At 43.6% G+C, this 21,206-nt stretch overlaps 1 protein-coding gene across 3 annotated transcripts in view; it reads left to right on the top strand.

Annotated features, from left to right (window-relative positions):
- herc2 (HECT and RLD domain containing E3 ubiquitin protein ligase 2) overlaps positions 1-21,206 on the top strand; it is a 56,758-nt gene that overhangs the window by 10,839 nt on the left and 24,713 nt on the right. For 2 of the 3 annotated variants that reach the window (XM_029000038.1, XM_029000036.1), the window contains exons 11-45: positions 1,553-1,741; positions 1,819-1,970; positions 2,250-2,407; positions 2,506-2,619; positions 2,736-2,987; positions 3,207-3,400; positions 3,481-3,681; positions 4,140-4,368; positions 4,803-4,927; positions 6,537-6,715; positions 6,811-6,995; positions 7,149-7,313; positions 7,415-7,600; positions 7,755-7,925; positions 9,054-9,157; positions 11,568-11,718; positions 11,967-12,181; positions 12,482-12,614; positions 13,136-13,263; positions 13,376-13,571; positions 14,148-14,290; positions 14,782-14,955; positions 15,084-15,220; positions 15,314-15,465; positions 15,550-15,741; positions 15,867-16,054; positions 16,317-16,509; positions 17,403-17,585; positions 17,880-18,064; positions 18,492-18,639; positions 18,748-18,944; positions 19,026-19,256; positions 19,555-19,693; positions 20,039-20,185; positions 20,719-20,861. In XM_029000038.1, the coding sequence (XP_028855871.1) occupies positions 1,553-1,741; positions 1,819-1,970; positions 2,250-2,407; positions 2,506-2,619; positions 2,736-2,987; positions 3,207-3,400; positions 3,481-3,681; positions 4,140-4,368; positions 4,803-4,927; positions 6,537-6,715; positions 6,811-6,995; positions 7,149-7,313; positions 7,415-7,600; positions 7,755-7,925; positions 9,054-9,157; positions 11,568-11,718; positions 11,967-12,181; positions 12,482-12,614; positions 13,136-13,263; positions 13,376-13,571; positions 14,148-14,290; positions 14,782-14,955; positions 15,084-15,220; positions 15,314-15,465; positions 15,550-15,741; positions 15,867-16,054; positions 16,317-16,509; positions 17,403-17,585; positions 17,880-18,064; positions 18,492-18,639; positions 18,748-18,944; positions 19,026-19,256; positions 19,555-19,693; positions 20,039-20,185; positions 20,719-20,861 (5,979 nt within the window). The remainder of the gene's footprint in view (positions 1-1,552; positions 1,742-1,818; positions 1,971-2,249; positions 2,408-2,505; positions 2,620-2,735; positions 2,988-3,206; positions 3,401-3,480; positions 3,682-4,139; positions 4,369-4,802; positions 4,928-6,536; positions 6,716-6,810; positions 6,996-7,148; positions 7,314-7,414; positions 7,601-7,754; positions 7,926-9,053; positions 9,158-11,567; positions 11,719-11,966; positions 12,182-12,481; positions 12,615-13,135; positions 13,264-13,375; positions 13,572-14,147; positions 14,291-14,781; positions 14,956-15,083; positions 15,221-15,313; positions 15,466-15,549; positions 15,742-15,866; positions 16,055-16,316; positions 16,510-17,402; positions 17,586-17,879; positions 18,065-18,491; positions 18,640-18,747; positions 18,945-19,025; positions 19,257-19,554; positions 19,694-20,038; positions 20,186-20,718; positions 20,862-21,206) is intronic. The other variant, XM_029000037.1, reaches the window with a different exon arrangement.

The following is a 21,206-nucleotide window of genomic DNA, read 5'->3' as shown; positions in this document are numbered from 1 at the left end:
TCTCAAGAGTGCGCTTGTACAGGTGAAGGGGACTGCAGCCCCCGACCCATATAAGCCACAGAAATAACCTGCATTAGCCAGTGGGACAACCTGTGCCTGGACAAAGCCTTACCCCGTGGGGGGTTAGCGAAGCAAACAACGAGCTGCTTGCTTCTCCTATCGATATCAGTATCGATATTTTCTAACACCCCTACTGTCCAGGGTGGGCAGGATCAGACTCAGTGGAGGAAAAGCATACAGCAGCATCTGCGGCCACAGAGGTGACCGAGCATCCACTCAGACCACTGCACGCATCATCCAAATTCTTGCCACCACCCTGGGATGGAATCTCCAAATGTGAACCAATGTAACAGGCTTTTTTGTGTTAACATTCTGAATGTGTAACGCCGGAGGTACACATTCAGGGTTCTTAGATCCAAAATGGGACTAATACCACCGCCCTATTTTGGAACCAAAAAGTACCCACTGAAAAAGCCCTCTGGACAGAGGTAAAGAATGGGTCTTTACTACAAGAAGACTTCTGTGAAATCAAACTTATTGGCAATCAATTTCATGCTGTTGTGCAAATGGAACAGACAACGGGTCGAGATTATAGGCAGTTAGCAAGACATTCCTAATAAAGGCGCGGTCCTGTAGGTGGTGACCACAGACCACTTCTCACTTCCTATGCTTTCTGGCTAATGTTTTGGTGGCATTTGCCAGAGAACACCAAGATCAGCAAATTGAGCACATCTGGCACATCATGTCTCGCTCCGTCCACTAACAGGCAGTCCAGGGTTCACGTGGTCCGCACCTCAGACTGTCCAGAAGTTGGCGCATGCGTTAGTCCAGGTCTGGGAGGAGATCCCACAGGAGACCATCCTCATCAGGGGCATGCCCATGCGTTGTAGGGAGGTCATACAGGCACGTACGTGGAGCCTCATTTTGACTTGTTTTGAGGACATTACATCAAAGTTGGATCAGTCTGTAGTGTGTTTTTCTCACTTTACTTTTGAGTGTGACTCCAAATCCAGACCTCCATGGGTTGATAAATAAGATTTCTGTTGATTAATTTTTGTGTGGTTTTGTTGTCAGCACCTTTAACTGTGTAAAGAACAAACTATTTAATAAGAATATTTCATTCATTCAGATCTAGAATTTCTTATTTTGGTGTTCTCTTTATTTTTTGAGCAGTGAATAAAAAGCAGGTTGTTGCATAAACCTTTATCCTCCCCTGACCTGAAAGCTTTGATATTTCTGGTCTCGGGGGAAAAGAAGCATATAATGAACTCATTCATCCATATCAGTTGACGGCTGCAGAAAGAGCCAGAGTTGCTATAGAAATAGGCCAAGTTGTTAAATGCTCAGTAAGCCTGGGGCCTGCATCTCAAATTTGTAGTTTGAATTTAGTTATGAAAAGTCCCTTGTGTCTTTAGTTGAAAGTTGATGCTGAAGTTTGGCTCACTTAGTGCAATGATCACAGCAATTAAAAGTTGTGTGATGACTGGAACGTTCATGTGACCCATGATATCTCTGGTTTTACATACTTACTATTCTTGTGAATTTATTTCAGGGAACCCTTCAAGAGGTTATAGGCTGGGGACTGCTGGGCTGGAAGCCTTATGCCAATGTCAATGGACCAATCCAGTGTAAGGCCCTGGCCAACCTGGGGGTCAGCCAGATTGTGTGCTCTGAGAAGGGCTTCCTCATCCTGGCCATCACTGGGGCCGTCTATACCCAGAACTACAAGAGCACAACTCTGGTATGGCTGCAATTTTTATTTCATCTTGTACAGTGCCTTTAAGTGAAGATGTGCTTATTTTTGACTCTCGTTTAAAGGCTCCCATGCTGGTTCACGCCCTGTCCAACAGGAAGGTAGTGAAGCTGGCTGCTCACCCAGATGGGCAGCACTACTTGGCTCTGTCAGCCAGTGGAGAAGTCTTTTCTTGGGGCTGTGGGGACGGTGGCCGCCTGGGTCATGCAGACACCATGTACGTATCTTATTATTCTCATAATCTGGTTGAATAATTATTTTGTATTGCACGATTAACGATTTTCCATCTCACAATACTACCGCCTGGAACTGAATATAAACATAGATCCATAATTCATAGAGACATCACAGAAGCAGCATTACAAGTGCATCTGAAAGGCAATACTGAAGCGTTACAGCAATTTATTTCTTTGTTTTGAAATATATGCTGAAACTCTGTGTTCTGACAGGTTATCTCGTTCCTCTAGAATAATTGAAGTGATGCTCTTCTTTTCAGGTCTGTGGAAGAACCCACTGTTATAGCGGCATTTGTGGGGCGGCCGAATGGAAAGCATGTTACACACATTGCCTGCGGGAGCACCTACAGTGCGGCCATCACTGGCGATGGAGAACTCTACACATGGGGGCGGGGCAACTATGGCCGCTTGGGTCATGGTAACCACACATTCATATTTATCACTTGCTTATAATTCCTGTATTCTTCTGAAAAGCATGGGCTAACTGAGGTCGTCGTCCATAACCTATTCTTATAGGCTCCAGTGAGGACCATACCTCACCCACACTGGTGACTGCACTGAAGGGACTGAAGGTGGTCGATGTGGCGTGTGGCAGTGGAGATGCCCAAACTCTTGCTGTGACTGAAAATGGTATGAGGGAGACCTCCATAATCAAATCACTTCCCTGTGCAGTTTACATTTGATCTGTTATCTATCCTGCTATAGGTCTGTACATCAGTCCTCTTAATTGCATCTGTCTATTTCAGGCCAGGTTTGGTCTTGGGGGGATGGGGATTATGGGAAATTGGGACGAGGGGGCAGTGATGGCTGTAAGACGCCCAAGTTGGTGGAAAAGCTCCAGGATTTGGACATTGTGAAGGTGTGTTGTGGCAGCCAGTTCTCTGTGGCTCTGACCAAGGATGGCCAGGTTTACACGTGGGGAAAGGGGGACAACCAGCGTCTTGGCCATGGCACTGACGAGCATGTCCGCTACCCCAAACTGCTGGACAGTCTGCAAGGTAAGTACCATACTTTACGGAGCTCATTGAGCCATTGTACATACCATTACATCGTGAACCGTATGTAATAAAAATTGTATATAAATTGGTATTGGTGAAAAAAAAAGAATTAAAAAAATCATATTCACCAATACCAATTTATATATGTAATTTTTATTACATACGTTTTTTTTTTTACATAATAGCCATGTCAACAAGTCTAGGTCTTTCACCACTCAGGTAAGAAGGTAGTGGACATCGCCGTGGGCTCCACTCACTGCCTTGCCCTCACGGATGAGGGAGAGGTGCATAGCTGGGGCAGCAATGACAAACTGCAGCACTTTGATACACTCTTCTCTAATAAGAAGCAGCCCAAGGCTCTGCCTGGCCTCAACTCCAAACACATAGTGGGCATCGCCTGTGGTCCAGGACAGGTAGAGTAAACCTTCAACCTATAATGAACACGATCTATGATGGACACAGTGTGCTGATGTCTCCTCTTCCTGTCTCGCAGAGTTTCTCCTGGTCGTCGTGCTCTGAATGGTCTGTGGGGTTGCGTGTGCCCTTTGTGGTGGAGGTGTGTCCTATGACCTTTGAGCAGCTGGACCTGCTCCTACGCCAGGTGAGCGACGGAATGGACGGCAGCTCTGATTGGCCCCCCTCTCAGGAAAAAGAGTGCGTGGTAGTGGCAACTCTCAATCTACTTCGGCTGCAGGTGAGCTTTTATGTTGGCCCTTTTTTTTTTTTTTTTAGTTTAGTCTCCACTTGCCAGATGCAAATGTGTGGTGGTAGTGACCAGTGGGTAAGACCCTCATCTATGAACCAGACAACCCAGGTTCAAATCCAACTTACTACCACTGTGTCCCTGAGCAAGACACTTAAATCCTAAGTTGCTCCAGGGGGGGACTGTCCCTGTAACTACTGATTGTAAATCGCTCTGGACATCTGATAAATGCTGTGAATGTAAATGTAATGTAAATGCAAATGTAGCCAACCATCATATATTTTACTGCACACAGAACAGCCTGATAAAAATCTATGTGATTAGACTAATATTTTTTAATAGATGGCTCCCAAATTTTAATGATTATTCCATGCATGACTAACCTGCTGCTGAAAGTAATGGATGTCCAGTTCATGTGCAATGACTGTCTTGTCTCTATCCTTCCCCAGCTACATGCTGCAATCAGCAACCAGGTTGATCCTGAAGAGCTGGGCTTAGGTTTGGGGAGCGTACTGCTCAACAACCTCAAGCAGACGGTGGTGACGCTTGCCAGCAATGCCGGGGTGCTGATCACAGTGCAGTCGGCAGCACAGGCGGTGCTCCAGAGCGGCTGGTCGGTGCTGCTGCCCACTGCGGAGGAGAGAGCCCGAGCCCTGTCCTCACTCTTGCCCAATGCAGGTCTGTATGTGGGGAGCACCATTCTCACCATACTGCTTAAAATGGCATTGCGTTGATAAAAGTTCTAAACAGCCGTTTAGAACTGATTACACAGCATTGCACCCTTAGTGAGCAGTGGGCAGCCATGAAAGCAGTGTGTGGCGATGGTACCTTGATCGAGGGGTCCTCAGTGGCACCTTGCTGATTTGGGATTTGAACCCGCAACCTTTCAGTTTCGAGTCCACTTCCTTACCCGCTAGGTCACCACTGTCCTTTAATAGCTAACCAATAGTCAGAGATAAAAATGATTATTATTTTAATAAAGGCACATTTGCACCCCTCTGAAGGCTGAATGCAGGCTACAACAATAACATGAAACCCAAAGCCTCGTTTTGATGTCTTTGTTCGATGAATGTGAATTCAACCTGGATGTCTGTATGCTTTCATGTGTCCAGCATCTGGAAATGAGATGAGTGTGAGTCCTGGACGACGCTTTATGATTGACCTGTTGGTCAGCAGCCTCATGGCAGATGGGGGTCTGGAGTCTGCCTTGAACACAGCCATCACTGCAGAGATCCAGGTCAGGCTGAATCAGTCATGAGCATCCTTTATTCATCCTCATCCTCCCTTCTGTCTGCTCTACTCCAAATGCCTGGCACACCTGAATGACTTTAAAAGATCCTCTCTTTTTTGTCTCTTTAGTCTCTTCTTTTTGTTAGCGTGACCAACAAAAGGTGCCTGTTGAATGTCAGGATGTGCATGCGACTTACAATCAGTAGTTACAGGGACAGTCCCCCCTGGAGACACTCTGGGTTCAGTGTCTTGCTCAGGGACACAATGGTAGTAAGAGGGGTTTGAACCTGTGATTTTGTGGTTGACTGGTTCATAGGCGAGTGTGTTACCCCAATAGGCTACTACCACCCTATATTGTTGTTAAGCACATTAAAATGCAGTATGACTATGTTTATCATCATCATGTACGTCACCCTAAATGTGCACTGATGCTGAAGACAGATGTACAGTCCCTGACAAAAGTCTTGTGTTGCATTTTATTCCCAACAGCTTTTGTAATAATGTTTCAGTCCAAAACGAATCTGTCAAAAAGGATTCTAATGTTCAAAGCTTGGTAAAGCCCATTGAGTCCATATTTGCAAAGACATAAGTGTTGTCGCCTTGTCATATGAGCTTCATCTGTGACTAATAATGGATCAATTAGGTCTCAGGTGTGTATAAAAAGACCCCCAGTACACTAGACCTCCACATCAACTGTAACTAGACCTCTGCAAACATGCCTAACTATCACCCTGAGACTAAAGTGTTGATTATCAAGAGGCTGAAGACCAGATCCACTGCTGATGTGGCAGACACCTTCAATGTGTCTGAGCGTCAAGTACAGAGGATAAAAAATAGATTTTTGACAAGCCCAGGTCAGGCAGACCTGGAAATAGTTTGGTGGCGAAAAACATTGTCTGGGGGTGCGAGAGATCTGCAGGGTGGATGGCAACATCAATAGTATGAAATACAAAGAAATCTTAGGTAACTTTTTATATTCCCAACCATAAAAGAGACCAAATTCTGCAGCAGAATGGTGCTCCGTCACATACTTCCATCTCTACATCAAAGATCCTCAAGGCGAAGAAGATCAAGATGCTCCAGGATTGGCCAGCACAGTCACCATTGAGAAAGAGGAAGCACGGAAGACGAAACCAAAGAATATTGATGAACTCTGGGAGACTGCTTTCTTTGCTATCCCTGATGACTTCATCAATATATTGTTTTTCATTTCATTTCAATGCATTAAACATCATTTGGTAGGGTTTTAGCTTTTTATATGAGCTATTTCTAACACTAATTGATTAGCTAAAAGGTTTATTTGCAGGTGTTTCTACAAAATAGATAAGCGACAAGACTTTTGTCAGGGACTGTACATTTAAATGCTTAGGTCAGGTCTGGAAAAGTCTATACTATACGATGCAGTATGACACTTAATACACATAACAAATGCAGAAAGGTTGGGGGAGAATGTGATAAAGTGAATAGTCAGTATTCGATTAACCAAAAAATAAGGGTAAACATATGTATAGAAATATATGCAGAATGGAGCAGCAGAATATACATTAATTGCACAATTTTAACGCACACTTTCTTGTACTATAATGAAAAAATGTGTCAAAACTGTTTCCCTTCAGGATATTGAAGCAAAAAAAGAGGCTCAGAAGGAGAAAGAGATTGACGAGCAGGAGGCCAACGCCTCCACCCTGCACCGCTGCCGCACCACCCTGGACAAAGACCTGATCAACACTGGCATTTACGAGTCAGCAAGTAAACAGAGCCTCCCTCTGGTCCAGCTTGTCCAGCAGTTGCTCAGGTTGCCGAAAAATCCCACTGTTCACCTTGATTGTCATGTACCTTAATCATAATGGTGGTAGGTGACTCATAGCCGATATTGCACCGTCCTCACAGGAACATCGCGTCCCAGACCATTGTGCGCCTGAAGGATGTGGCTCGCCGGATCTCCAATTGCCAAGATGCGGAGCACGTGAGCAAGGAGCGATCGGCCTCGCTGGACCTGCTGCTGCGTTTCCAGAGGCTGCTGGTCTGTAAGCTGTATGTGGGCGTCAGTAGCAGCACTGGCATGGGAGGATACAGTGAGTGGAGAATGGCCTTTCTGACATTCCTGTGTTGTCGTTTGAGTATGTCGTGTATACAGAGAGTGGGTTTAAAGTAACAGGGCACATGTTTCATACTGTAAAAGTGTCACTTGCTGTATGTAATTCCTGTTTCTGTTTGACTCTCTTCAGCTCTCACAGATGCTGAGGTCCTTGGCGTTGGCTCCTTACTGAAGAAGTATATTGCGCTCCTCTGCACCCACATTGGGGATATCCTTCCCGTGGCCTCCAGCATTGCTTTCAGCAGTCATCGCCACTTTGCAGAAGTGTCCCGAGTCATAGAAGGAGACCTAACAGGTGATATATAGCAGCAGGAGCAGGAATATAGGCGTTACTGTGGTTTCTGGATGGCACCGTGCTCTGTCACTATATGTTTATTGGTCTTATATGTGGTGTAGGTGTTCTGCTGCCAGAGCTGGTGGTATCCATTGTGCTGCTGCTGACCCGGGATGCGGGGCTCATGCAGGAGACCGGCTCCATCCCCCTCCTGGCTTGGCTGCTTGAACATCTGGACCGCTTCAATCATCTGGCCCCTGGCCAAGAGAGAGATGACAATGAGGACCTGGCCTGGCCTGGGCTCATGGGTACGAATTCATTAGTGCACGGTGATCTGACTTTTAATGTAAAAGCAAAAATGGAAAGCCATCCATAATTATCATAATTTTATATTAAGTAAATTACCAGCTATTTGTATCCAGATTTGTACTTGTATTTTAATGTACTGTTCTGCTGTGATAGGCTGCTTCTTCCATGGACAAAGTTCAAAAAACAATGAGGAGGTTTCGCTGATTCGCAAGGCTGACCTGGAGAACCACAACAAGGATGGCGGCTTCTGGACTGTCATTGAAGGCAAAGTCTATGACATCAAGGACTTCCAGGCTCAGTCCTCAACAGGGAACAGCATCCTTGGTGAGTTTGACTCTACGCACTGAAGGAACGTTCTTCACTGCGCATGCGCGATGTGTTCTGTCATCTATGGCGGCAAATGTAAAGGACATACCAATACAAACCACTAGTTTATATCGAGCATCACACAAAAAGGTGGTATGCCAGGGTGCACAAAAAAAACAACACCGAAATTGACCAATATTTTACTTTTATATCCCATAACTGTTTTGGCAAGAAACTCAGACAAATGACTATTTTACCTTGAGTACATGGTTACTTTACTCGTTTTATTACCATCTTACTTGAGGTCAGGACCATCCTTCCCCAAAACTTACGATCAGATTTTCTACTCATGACACTTGTACACATTTACTTTATTGAAAGTTGAGTTGATCAAGTCATCATCTGTACTTCATATGCAGCTGCTCAAACATTGCAGTCAATTTGAAACCGTAGTCAAAAAGTCATTACTTTGGAGAAAGCCTTTTTCTGCTGGGAAGAACAAGTGTTCTGCATATTTAAGGGTGGTAGTAGCCTAGTGGGTAACACACTTGCCTATGAACCAGAAGACCAAAAAGTCACAGGTTCGAACCCCACTTACTACCACTGATTAAGACACTTAACTGAGTGTCTCTGCCACTGAATATGTAAGTAATGTAAGTCTCTCTGGATAAGGGTGTCCGCTTAATGCCGTAACGTAAACAAATGAGATTAATTCAGGATTCCTTGCCTGAAAGATTTTTAAAAGGCAACTCTTTAATATTCTAAATATATATAAACTAGTAAACATATCATGCTTCCATGATCAATGGCTATAGAGGCATTTAATTTAGTGTAATTATTTACACAACTGAACAGTGTAAATATGAGTGAAATATTATTTTTCTTTTATTAATTTTCTTTACTTGTGCGTGCCATAGTGAATCACAACTGCACTGAAATGACCAGTTTGCACTTTGTCTTCATTTAAATGTACGCTCTGCCCTTTTGAGCCCCACTTTTGTGTGTTGTGCCAAGACCAAATTATTAATATGCCTAGCATAGTGAAAAATGTGCCTTTCTCTGGGCCCAGCGGCCCCCTCTGAGTGTGCATTTGTGTTTAAGGTGATTTTTGTACATTGTTATAAGTGTGTGACCTTCCCCCAACAGCTCAGTTTGCAGGAGAAGACCCGGTGGTTGCGCTTGAGGCAGCGCTCCAGTTTGAGGATACGAGGGAATCCATGCAGGCATTCTGTGTTGGCCAGTATATGGAGGTGTGTATGCTAATCTGGTTTTATCATTTCAGCCACTCGTCGTTTTATTTTTAAATAAATTTTTTACAAAAGTCCAAAAACTAATTTGAAATTCACATAGAGAAATGAATAAAAATGTCTGTGTGTAAATTCCATCTTAAAATATATAACCTAACCAAAAACAACACAAAGAAGGAAAAGAAAAGGGGAAAAAAAGGAAACTAAACTTGACCCCTGTCAATAATAATCACTGCCAGTAATCTGTGTATAAAAACCAGACAAACTATCAAGCACGTTTTAAGTCTGTGCCGTAGTGGAGCTGTACTGTCAAGGATTTTGAAATTATATTCATGTTTCATGAATATAATTCATGAAATTATATTTTGAAATTATATTCATATTTCATACAGGACGCTACGTCTGCGAACCAATGAGTATGAATGGATGGGGCATCATACCTCCATTTAATAAAAAATTGTGCATCAAGCAAGAAGGGAAGCGCTGGTCAAGTCTCATCGCTTACCAGCATTTAACTTAGTGATGATGAGATGGAGCCTCATGAGGCAACAAAAAAGGGTTAATTTCTTAAAGCTTCATGTGCACCAGGTTTATAATAAAAAAAATGCACAATCAAATAATTGTACTACAGAAATGATCTCACGTGGACAATAAAATATTGTTTGAGTGGATTATGTGTGAAAAGTAGTGTACGCTTGTGTAGCTTGGACAACTATGAACTAGTGCTGCACGATTAATCTAATTGCAATCGTAACTGCGATGTCAGTCTGTGCGATTACATGAACGCAAAAAGTTGCGATTTAAATGTGACGTGTTTGGTCACATGACTTTCGATTCGGTTCAATGGAGACCTTAGATTCGTGACTCACATAGGCATATGGGTACACGTACGTCAACGTTGCCGCCATATTGCGATAGGCTGTGCTGTGGAGTGAAGCATTTACATGTCTATGGAGAGAAGTGCATAAAAATGCCTCACTCTTGTGCTGCTTGGGGCTGTACAAACCGCTGTACGCTCCAAACCAGATCCTGGGGGATAAGATTTCATAGGTAAGGCTGGACAATTGTTTTGAATATATTTGGCCATTATAAAATCCCGTCTTAACCTTAGCTAAGATAGGCTAAGCTAGCGAAGCTATGCATTCCTGTGTCAGCTAAGCAGCGAGGTTTTGGACCTCATTGTTTTTGGCTCCTCCCCTAAATGAAGCAAGTCTGGATGCATGCTTTGCAGAAATGCTGCTTTATTATTCGACACACGCTTGTAACATCACTTCATGGAGGCTTCATGGATTTTGCACTTGTAAGGGCTAAAACTTCAGGCTACATGAGGGGTAATTGGCTTTAGAGACACAAGCCCTACACGTCACTTTGAACCAAATCAAACAATGACTGCACATCTATCATCCACCCTGGTCCTCCTGCCATCATGTCTTTAGCCTGTTCATGGGCGAAGGCTTCAAACCTAACAGCAAGCCATAAAGAACTGACATGAGCCTTTTACACAATCGGTTTAACGACAAAACCGTGTCCCTAGCTGACTGGAGGACTGGGAAAGGACGCTATGCTTTCCTTTTAGATTATTATTATTTTTGGTTTGTTTGAGGATGTCTACATTTGCCAAATAAGCAGAAAGAACATCTTAAGTCTCTGTCTGTTCTTACACTCCTAATTCTGCTTATGAACTCAAAAGTTCATATGAACTCAAAAGTTCCCTCTACACCCACCACCCCGTAATGACAATGTGAAAATCTACTGCAAAGTTTTGGCAAATTTATTACAAATGAGAAACTGAGAAATCCCATGTACAGAAGTATTCACAGACTTTGCTCAATACTTTGTCGATGCACCTTTAGAGGCAATTACAGTCTCAAGTATTTTTGAATATGATGCCACAGGCTTTGCACACCTATCCTTCTGCCATTCCTCTTTGCAGCACCACTCAAGCCCCGTCATGGTTGGAAGGGAAGCATCGGCACACAGCAATTTTGAGATCTGTACCGCAGAGATGTTCAATGACACAGAGTTGTCCTGAAGCCAGTCCTTTGATATCTTGGCTCTGTGTGTAGGGTCGTTGTCCTGATTAGGTGACTGTACGGTCCTGGTGGTTTTGAATTTCTCTCACTTACGCTTGACTGAGGCCACTGTGCTTATTGGGACCTTCAAAGCAGCAGAAATTTGACTTTCTGTGACCTTCCCCAGATTTGTGCCTCGAGACTATCTTGTCTCAGCGGTCTACAAACAATTCCTTTGACTTTATGCTTGGTTTGTGCTCTGACATGAACTGCCAACTGGTGGACATTATATAGGCAGGCGTGTGCCTCTCCAAATCAGGTCCAATCAACTGTTCTTTCCACTGGTGGACTCCAATTACGCTGCAGAAACATCTCATGGATGATTTCTTTCTTGTGTCCAGCCAAACCAAGAGACTGTGACTACGCCAGATCTGAGCAGCCTCTCCTCACCACTGATTGATACCGAGAGGAACCTCGGCCTTCTGCTGGGCCTTCATGCCTCCTACCTGGCCCTGAGCACACCCCTATCTCCAATGGAGAGAGAATGTGCCAGTGAGTGGTTTTTGAATTCAGTCTGTATGCTTTGAATGATTCTTTTATTTACAATAACTCAGTCACTAAATATCACTTGCGTTTATACTTTAGCTATACAACTGGTTATGGTTTAATTTAAATTATGTGTCATTTCTGCTTTGAACATTGTTCTGCTTTTCTGTTCCCGCTTAGTCCTTTATTATTTTTTAAAAGGCAAAATGTCACAGTTGTAGTTTGCTAATGTTGTTTCCTGATTGGCTGTCCAGAATGGCTCCAGTCAGCAATCTTCTCAGGTGGTCTGCAGACCAGTCAGATCCACTACAACTACAATGAGGAGAAAGATGAAGACCACTGCAGCTCCCCAGGGACCACTACTCCAGATAAGACTAAACTGTACAGCCGTCGCCTCACGCTCAGCGACCACGCTCAGCCCTTCCTCCAGGCCATAGCTGACAATGCCACACAGGACCACACTGTGAAGGTACAGAAGAGCTGGTCTGGCCATGCAATAAAATAAGTATAGAAATTCTGGTCATATAGTACAAGGCAAGCAAATGCTACATCATTGTTACAATTTGAGAATTGTGGTCCTCATAATACTATCTTGCATTACTGTCATAAAACATTTTCATGTGCAGGCAGCTGGACAATCTTTTGCAAATTTAGTCACTTTTACACTTTTAATGGTTATACAGTTAATATATATACACACACACACACACACACACACACACACACACATATATATATTTGAATGGAATCCTGGTTGTTTTTGTTGCAGGACTTCTTATGCCAAATTGAGCGCTGTTGTAAGCAGTACCACCTGATCACCCCGATCACATTTCCACCAGAGCATCCTGTTGAGGAGGTGGGCCGCCTGCTGCTCTGCTGCCTGCTCAAGCATCAGGACCTCGGTAACCATCAACAAACACATCACAGACTGAAACTCGAGTCCTAAAATCATTAAGGCTACTGATTACTTTCACTGGCTTTATGATTCGATTCAATTACGAATATCAATGCATTGATTCTCGATGCATCACAATGCATCCCAGCAATTTTCCTGCATTGCTTTACGTTGTTTTCAAAAAAGTCAGTGAAAAGAAAGTGAAGGCCTCATTCGCAGGAACGTTTTTCTGCCGTTCAGATGTCGTCAAATATCCGCTGCATGCTACGTTTTCTTGGTGTCAATTTCTAGCGAAATTCCGACAAACGTTAAACAGCAATATGTGTTTAACAAGAGAATGCCAATTGAACACAGCTACAAAGCACAGCAAAATGTTATATTTTGCTCAGAGGACGTTCATAAAATCTCCAAGCAACGTTATTATGATATAATCGATTGTGTTCTGCCTTTATGAGATTAATTTCAAAACCCCTCCGTATTACCTGTAAAGGAGGATGCTGTCTTTGACATGTCTTTGAATTCCTTCAGGTCATGTGGCTCTTTCCTTGGTGAATCAGTGTGCCTTGGGGGTGGATCAGGGGAAGCAGCGGTGCCTTCCCAAATCTGTGAGCGATGTGTGTCGTATGGTGTATCAGGCAAAGTGCTCGTTGATCAAGGTAAATCCCGCATACCTGATTAGTGATTAGTTTCCGGTTTAATATCTATTGTTGTTAGAGGTATCTTGTTCTGTGTGGTCTCTTATGTCACCTCCTGTACTGCCATCCTCAGACCCATCAGGAGCAGGGACGTTCCTATAAGGAGGTGTGTGCCCCAGTGATTGAGCGGCTGCGATTTCTGTTCAACGAGTTGCGACCGGCAGCCAGCAATGACCTCTCCATCGTCTCCAAACTTAAGATGCTCAGTTCTCAGCCTCGATGGAAAAGGATTGCCCAAAAGCTTATCAGGGACAGACGCAAAAAGAGAGGTGGGTTTACTAGATGTGATGTGCATGACAATCAAAATAATATGAACCCTTTCATGGTTTTCTGCATTAATTTGTCATTAAAATGTGATCAGATTTTCTATAGATGTGTTTATTGAGAACAACATTAAACCCAACTCATATTGCTAGCGGGAAAAAGTATGTGAACCGTTGGAATGAATAACAGCTTAAACCCCCTTGGCAACAATATGTGGGAATCCATCTTTCCCTTAACAATTGCACAATTCAAAGACCTTGCTTGAATCATCATATTTCCTCCACCAAGCTTCACGGTTGGGATGATGTTTTCATGATGATGATATACATAAGATGGTTCCAAAGATTTCAGACTTAGGTCTCAAGACATTTTGCATATACCACTGTGGAGTGTCAGTGTGTCCTCTCGGTGTCCTGCCATAGACACCCTGATTATTCAATGTTTTGCTAACACAGATGTTAGTCAGTTCCAAAGAAGCCTTCCTTGACTGTCACTCTGGGTTGTTTCTTGACCTCATTGATTAGTCTTATTGTTAAAACTGAACCAAATTTCGATGATTGAGGTGTTGATTTTGTCCATAGCCTTAGTGCCTAAGAAGTGTGAGTGTGCTGATGTGGAGGAGGGGAAACTGGAAAATAAGGGGACCAACGAGGAGGATCTGTCTGTGCCAATCAGCCCTCCTCAGGCTCTGGAGAGGAAACACAGCACTGTCAAATCGCCAAAGGTAAGGTTACTTCTTATTTTACACTATATATTCTTATGCCAAGCCCCAAAAGGTTCTATGATTCATAATAATACAGGTTGCAGCATTTAGAGATGCTCACAATTTTAACTGTGGAAAACTTTATACTACTAATAGTGTGATATTACTACTACTACTGGTAATAGTAATAATAAAATGCATTATTATTATTAATAATAATAACAGGGGCATAGTTAGAGGATAAGGAAATGGGCCTGTAATTGGAAGGTTGCCGGTTCGAATCCTGTCTCCCACTGAGGTGCTACTGAGTGAAGCACCATCCCCACATGCTGCTGTCAGGGCGCCTGTCATGGCTGCCCACTGCTCACCAAGGGTGATGGTTAAAAGCAGAGGACACATTTCGTTGTGTCACCGTGTGCTGTGCTGCTGTGTATCACAATGTAAATCACTTCACTTTCCCTTATAGCTTACAGCTTGGTTAAGGTATACCTTTGTTCATGTGTTTCATGCAGGACAAGTGGCAGCCCTTGCTGAGCAGTGTGACCAGTGTTCAGAAGTATCGGTGGCTGAAACATAGTGTTCAAGGAACGTTCTCCCAGTCCAGCCTGATGAGCACCATTGTGGATTTCTCTCTGAAGGAGGAGCCACTGGATGTGGAGAAGATGAGAAAGTGCCTCCTGAAACAGGTAAGAAGGGCCGCTTACAGTCTGCATGTTACCAGTAGACGATACTGTTAGAGGAACAGATTTTATCAGCAGAATTGATTTTTAAATACAGAAGTTCAGAATGATTTGATGTTGGTGTGTCCCTGTAGCTTGAACGAGCGGAAGTAAGGCTGGAGGGCATTGACACCATGCTTAAGCTGGCATCCAAAAACTTCTTGCTGCCCTCAATACAGTATGCCATACTGTGTGGGTGGCAAAGGGTAATCCCTGAAGGGACCAATATTGGGTATGTCTCACTTTGTTTAGACAGTCTTTTATTGTATTATTTTTCTTGGTTGATCTGTTGGGCTCTGAAGAATATTTTTCTCCTGGTCGGCAGGGAACCTCTCTCAGACTGTCTGAAGGACGTGGACCTTATTCCGCCCTTTAACCGCATGCTACTAGAAGTCACCTTTGGCAAACTGTACACATGGGCAATTCACAACATGCGCAGCATCCTGCTGGATGCAAGCGTCAGGTTTAAAGAGCTAGGTAAGCATGCTGTGTGCATCCATAAGAAGCCTGCTGCAATTCCAGAGGCCTGCTTTAAACCTGCGCCCATTCTTCTTCCCTCAGGTGTGCAGCCAGTGCCTCTGCAGACCATCACCAACGAGAACCCTGCTGGACCAAGCCTCGGCACCATTCCACAGGCCCGCTTTCTCCTGGCCATGCTGCACATGATCACTCTGAAGCATGGCGCCAATAGCCTCAGTTTGCTGCTCAACTCGGGGACGCTGGCACTCACTCAGAGTGTCCTGCATCTCATTGGTGAGACAGCTTGTTGTAGTTGCTTGGCAGCATACTAAAGCAGAAACGATTCTGTTGATTTTCAGAGTTTTGCAGTATAATTGTTCAGCATAGTTGGATCTTTACCTGGTATCCTCCTCTTGAAGGCCCCAGTTCAGACAGCAGCGAGGAGGAGCTGAGCTCTGGCCCTCACGGAGGTTCGGCCACTGTGCTTGAGGAGTCCCGGAAAGAGACAAGCCCCACACCCCTCCCTGCTTCTGGACCTGAACTGGCTGCGATGATGAAAATTGGTACCAGGGTCATGAGAGGCCAGGACTGGAAATGGGGAGATCAGGTAAACAACTGCACTCAGCTGATGCTTATAAATGCTGTGCACCATTACTAAGGAAACTATGTTATACAATTTTTGTAAATTAGTAATATCATATAAAAAAATGTTATTTACTTTGATTTATGATTTCAGATTTAATTTCAAGTTCTATAAACTACATAATTTATTTGCATCTATGCTGGTTTGCAGGGTAGGTGGATGCCCTGAGATTGTTTGTTTTATTTCGATATATAAATTATCTGAATGGGTTTCTGATGTATCTTAGGATGGACCTGCACCCGGTCTTGGTCGTGTGATTGGAGAATTAGGAGAAGATGGCTGGATTCGAGTGCAGTGGGATACAAGCAGCACCAATTCCTACAGGATGGGAAAGGAAGGCAAATATGACCTGAAGCTGGCTGAGCCTCCCCCTGTTGCCCAGCCAACCACCGAGGACTCCGACACAGAGGATGACACCGGTCAGTATACCCTGTAGAGGTGTGAACCTTCACGATTCGTATAGATTTCCTACATTGTCACATGATAATACTGTCGGCGTTCTGTCCACACTCACCATGTAACACTCGTATATACTGGTAGTATATACTTTAAATGCACACGTAATTAGGCTGTGGGCAGAGTTAGTCGGTCCAGATGCAGAGAGGGTGATGGAAACCCCAGCATGAAGCTCCTACCCAGAGCGGCACTGTACTCAGATCAGGCAGCCACAGTCACTACCAGCACTACTTTTTAATGACATTTTTTATGCCGCTGCCAAAAACAAAATCACAAAGCAATGTCATTATGATATAATTGATTATGTTGTGCACTAAATTGATGCAGAATCATCCACGTGTGCATCACGATGCATAGATTATACGATTAATTTCAACACCTCACAAATCTCTCAATGCTGCTGATGTTGCTCATGTTCTCGTGACACTTTAGCATCGAGTGAAATGTAATTTAGTTCTCTCCATAAAAGGTTAAAATGTTGATTTCTCTCATGCGTCATATAATCATACAGATTTAAGGAACAGGATGACTGGCAACTGATTATTAAATTCCACACTCAACCATCTCAGATTGAATTTTGCCCTTGGCCCAGTATGAAAAATCCAGAATATCTTTAGTAGATAAACTGTCTTGAAATTAATTTTTTTTTTTCGGTGCAAAGGAAAAATGCTTGGTCTGGCATTTTTAGGTGTCTGGATCTTTGCAATGGAACCTTTTAGAAATATCCAGATATGTATTTCTTAAAAGTCTTTGTGGACAAGTTGAGTCTCTGAATTAGCCTACTTATTAAAGTTCTAACATCTGTGAAGTCCTGAATAATCTTAAATCAGTTCTTTTATCTTCCCATTTGGGTCAGAAGGTGAGCCAATGGAGAAGAGTTCCCACCCCACAGCGATGATGCTGACGAGCACAGTCAACCTGCTGAAGACGCTGTCCCTGTCGGCTGGGATCCATGCAGATGTGATGCAGACGGAGGCCCGGCGCACGCTCTGTGGCCTGCTGAGGATACTGGTGGAGAGTGGAGTCAATGACAAGACTGGTACAGACCTGCCAGTTCTTCTAGCAGCCGTTCAAATGGGATCTACTCTAGACTGTCTGAGTGTGTAGCTTAAAAACAACACAAACACCTAGAACTATACAAAGCATATCCAGCCATTAATGAATACATCAACTCCCAGTTAAATGGGATTGTGATGTCATGGCAGACCGACACACGGAAACGGCATGAGCCTGTATCACTTCGTCCCTTCATTTTCTTTTTACCAGGTTTTTCTAAATCATGAAATAGTTTATAGGGTCATAATTTGTAATTATTACTTTTGTTCTTTTACAGGGTGTCCATCTGAGCGGCTGGTGTCACGGGAGCAGCACAGGAGCTGGTGCACACTGGGCTTCATCCGCAGCATCGCCCTCATGCCGCTCATGTGCTCCACCCTCAGCAGCACTGCCTGGATCAATCTGCTCACCAGGATTGTGGAGGGACACCAGTCCTTCACTGCGGTCACACTACAGAGACAGGTACAGGGGTGTGTTTGATGTGGTTGATGTTAAATCATCTAATTGTTAGTTTATTACCTTAAAACCCTAATTTTGAAGTAGAATCTGATTCAATTGGGGTGTGCTGAAATTAATTCATTAATTTGATTCAAGTGTTAATTTGTAGGAAATAATGAAACCAAAGCCTGTGTTTGAAAATGAAACCATTTGATTGAAGTAATATCAGCAGTCTTAATGCAGATTCATAATGCAGATACGGATTATTAATGTTTAAAAATGCCATTTAATTATTTATGATAGTTTTCCTATTTGAAAGTGACATGAGTATTTGGGATGTCTTAGACATTTTATATAGATATTTGTATAGAGTTTCCATGTAATGTGTAAGTGGTAGTTTCCCGGTAGTTGCTTCGTTGTGGCGATGACTGAATCTTGATGTTTGTGGTAGATCCTGGCTCTGAGGCTGTTGCAGTCAGTGCTACCCTCCTGGGATAAGACCGAATGCTCTCAGGACATGAAGTTCCTGGTGGAGAAACTGTTTGGTTTCCTGGGCTGTCTGCTCACCACCTGCTCCTCAGACCTGCCTCTGCTCAGAGGTAATGTATCGCTCGCTGTGTGTTTGTGTGTGTGTGCGTGCTGAATTAACCCTGATGGGCAAAACATGGATATTATGATAACATGGAGAAACTGATATGTTTCTCCAGAGGGATCACTGCGTCGAAGGAAGTCCCGCCCTCAAGCCTCTCTGACAGCCACTCACAGCAGTACACTGGCTGAGGAGATTGTGGCAGTGCTACGAACCCTGCACTCTCTCAGCCAATGGAATGGCCTCATTAACGAATACATCAACTCCCAGTTAAATGGGATCGGTGATGTCTTGGCAGGCCGACACACTGAAACGGTATGAGCCTATAGTTATATTTATAGGGTTATAATTTAAAATTTAATGCTTATGTGCCTTTGCTATTTCTTCCCCTCTCAGGCTTTGCTGGAGGAATATTTTCCTGATTCTGAGGGCCCAGTGGTAGGTAGTCTTATGGCTGTATTGGCGGTCATTGGGGGTATAGATGGGCGACTTCGTCTGGGCGGACAGGTGGTGCACGAGGAGTACGGGGAAGGCACTGTCACACGCATCACCCCCAAAGGCCGCATTACTGTCCAATTCCATGAGATGAGGACCTGCCGAGTGTGCCTGCTCAGCCAACTCAAACCAGTGAGTATATAAACTAGGACTGGACAGTAAAACAGGGGACAGTGTTGAAACAGATACAAATGATGTAGAAGTTAGCTAAATTGTGAAATGTCATAATGGAAACATGCAAGTACTTAAATCCACTAACAACAGATGCTTAAAGATAGATTTAAATACATTAAAGCTCAAATGCATTAATTGGTTATTTTCTTTTATAAAATCCAATGGCGTGGATCTCTTCAAAACACACAACACATAAACTTGGTACCCTCTGAAATAGTATATATGCGTTCTTCTGTTTTGTCTCTTTTTTCTACAGCTGCCAGTGGTTGCTTTCAGTGTGCAGAACCTGCCCTTCACTGAGCCCATGCTGGCAGTCTGGGCTCAGCTGGTCAACCTGGCTGGAAGCAAGGTGGAGAAACAGCGCATGAAGAAATCCCTCAGTCGAGGCCTTACAGGTAAAACATAGAGCTCTATGTGATTATCGGAGATGATAGATCTTTTTTTTTTTTTTTTTTTTTTGGCTCTCTTAAATTTTTTTGTAATCTGATTCAGTCATGTGTGCGTCAGTTTAAACTGATTTTTACTGGTTTTACTGGTACTGAAGAATCAGTTCATATGTTCATGGCTTGCATAAGAGGACGATAATTAGATTTTGAAAAAGTGATAGACCACCATTTTTCCTCTGTGTTGTTGTTGGACTTAATGTATTTTGGCACAACTGTGGAACAGTAACTGATAATTCCCTTCCTGTCCGGCTTGTGGGCGCCTGCCATCTCATTTGTCTGTGTGTCTGTCACCAGCGGACCAGGTGGACGTGCACCTGCTGCGATGTCAGCAGCTGAGGCTGTACATCCTGAAAGCAGCACGGGCTCTTCTCTCCCATCAAGACAAGCTCAGGCAGATCCTGTCTCAACCGGCCGTGCTTGAACCTGCACCAAATCCCACTGGTGAGTCTCCTGCCAGCTCACCAACTTTTTTTTCCCCCTCTTCTCACCCTTACAGTTAATGTTGCTTGTTTTTTTGAGTGGAGTTTAGCCACTTTGTCTAATCAGTGTCCACACTGCTTTATATTCATGATTCAGGAATATTCACTAAAATCTTTCCGGTTTCTGGCCATTGATGCCCGACACTGCTCTCTGGTGGCATTTTATTGTAATTAACAGAAATCGTACAGATTCAAGTGTTTCACAAAATAAACAAATTGTTGTTTAATATATGCAAATATATTAAATATATCTGTCTATATGCAAATGTATTAAATATATCTGTCTATCAGCATGTTGCTTCTGTTGGAATGGACTTATTCTGTTCTATGTATTGGAGTGCTTTTACTCTTGTGTGGAGAATGTGCATAAAGGAGAAGTACACTCTGAAATTGAAGTAGCGTGGATTTTTAGTCTGAAGCTTTGTTCCCCTGTGTGCGGTGGCTTCATACTTCGGGCAGTTTTAGAACCTACTTTTGTTTTCTTCTGCTTTACAGAGGACCCAGTTGCGTCATCTCCTGATGTTGCTGACCTGTCACCCGAGGGCCCACTGCCACCCCTAATCCTGCTGCAGCAGCTGCTCTCTGCTGCCACCCAGCCCTCCCCCATTAAAGCCATCTTCGATCGGCAGGAGCTGGAGGTGAAATTTCAGCCCTTCCTTTTGTATGCGACACTTGGATGATATAGGCTGTGACTGTGTTTTCTAAGGCAGCTCCATCACTTGCCAACTAGCTCTAAGCTTCAAGTGACCTGACTGTTCTAGATATGACCATTCCATATCATGAGTAAAATTTGGACCTCACATTTTGGACTGGGGTTAATTCTGAATCACAAAGTGATCACAGGTATTATCACTCCACCAGTGCCACCAGTTGTCTGGGATTTGGTTTAGTAGGATTCCCCCTCATTTGTTTGTGGTCTGATCTGGTCTCCACAGCGACGATCCTGCTCACACACATGTTGATTTAAAGTCTTCTTTGATGTC

The sequence above is a fragment of the Denticeps clupeoides genome, chromosome 13 (assembly GCF_900700375.1).
Source record: "Denticeps clupeoides chromosome 13, fDenClu1.1, whole genome shotgun sequence".
Taxonomy (NCBI): Eukaryota; Metazoa; Chordata; class Actinopteri; order Clupeiformes; family Denticipitidae; genus Denticeps; species Denticeps clupeoides.
This window is presented reverse-complemented; position numbering and strand designations above follow the sequence as displayed.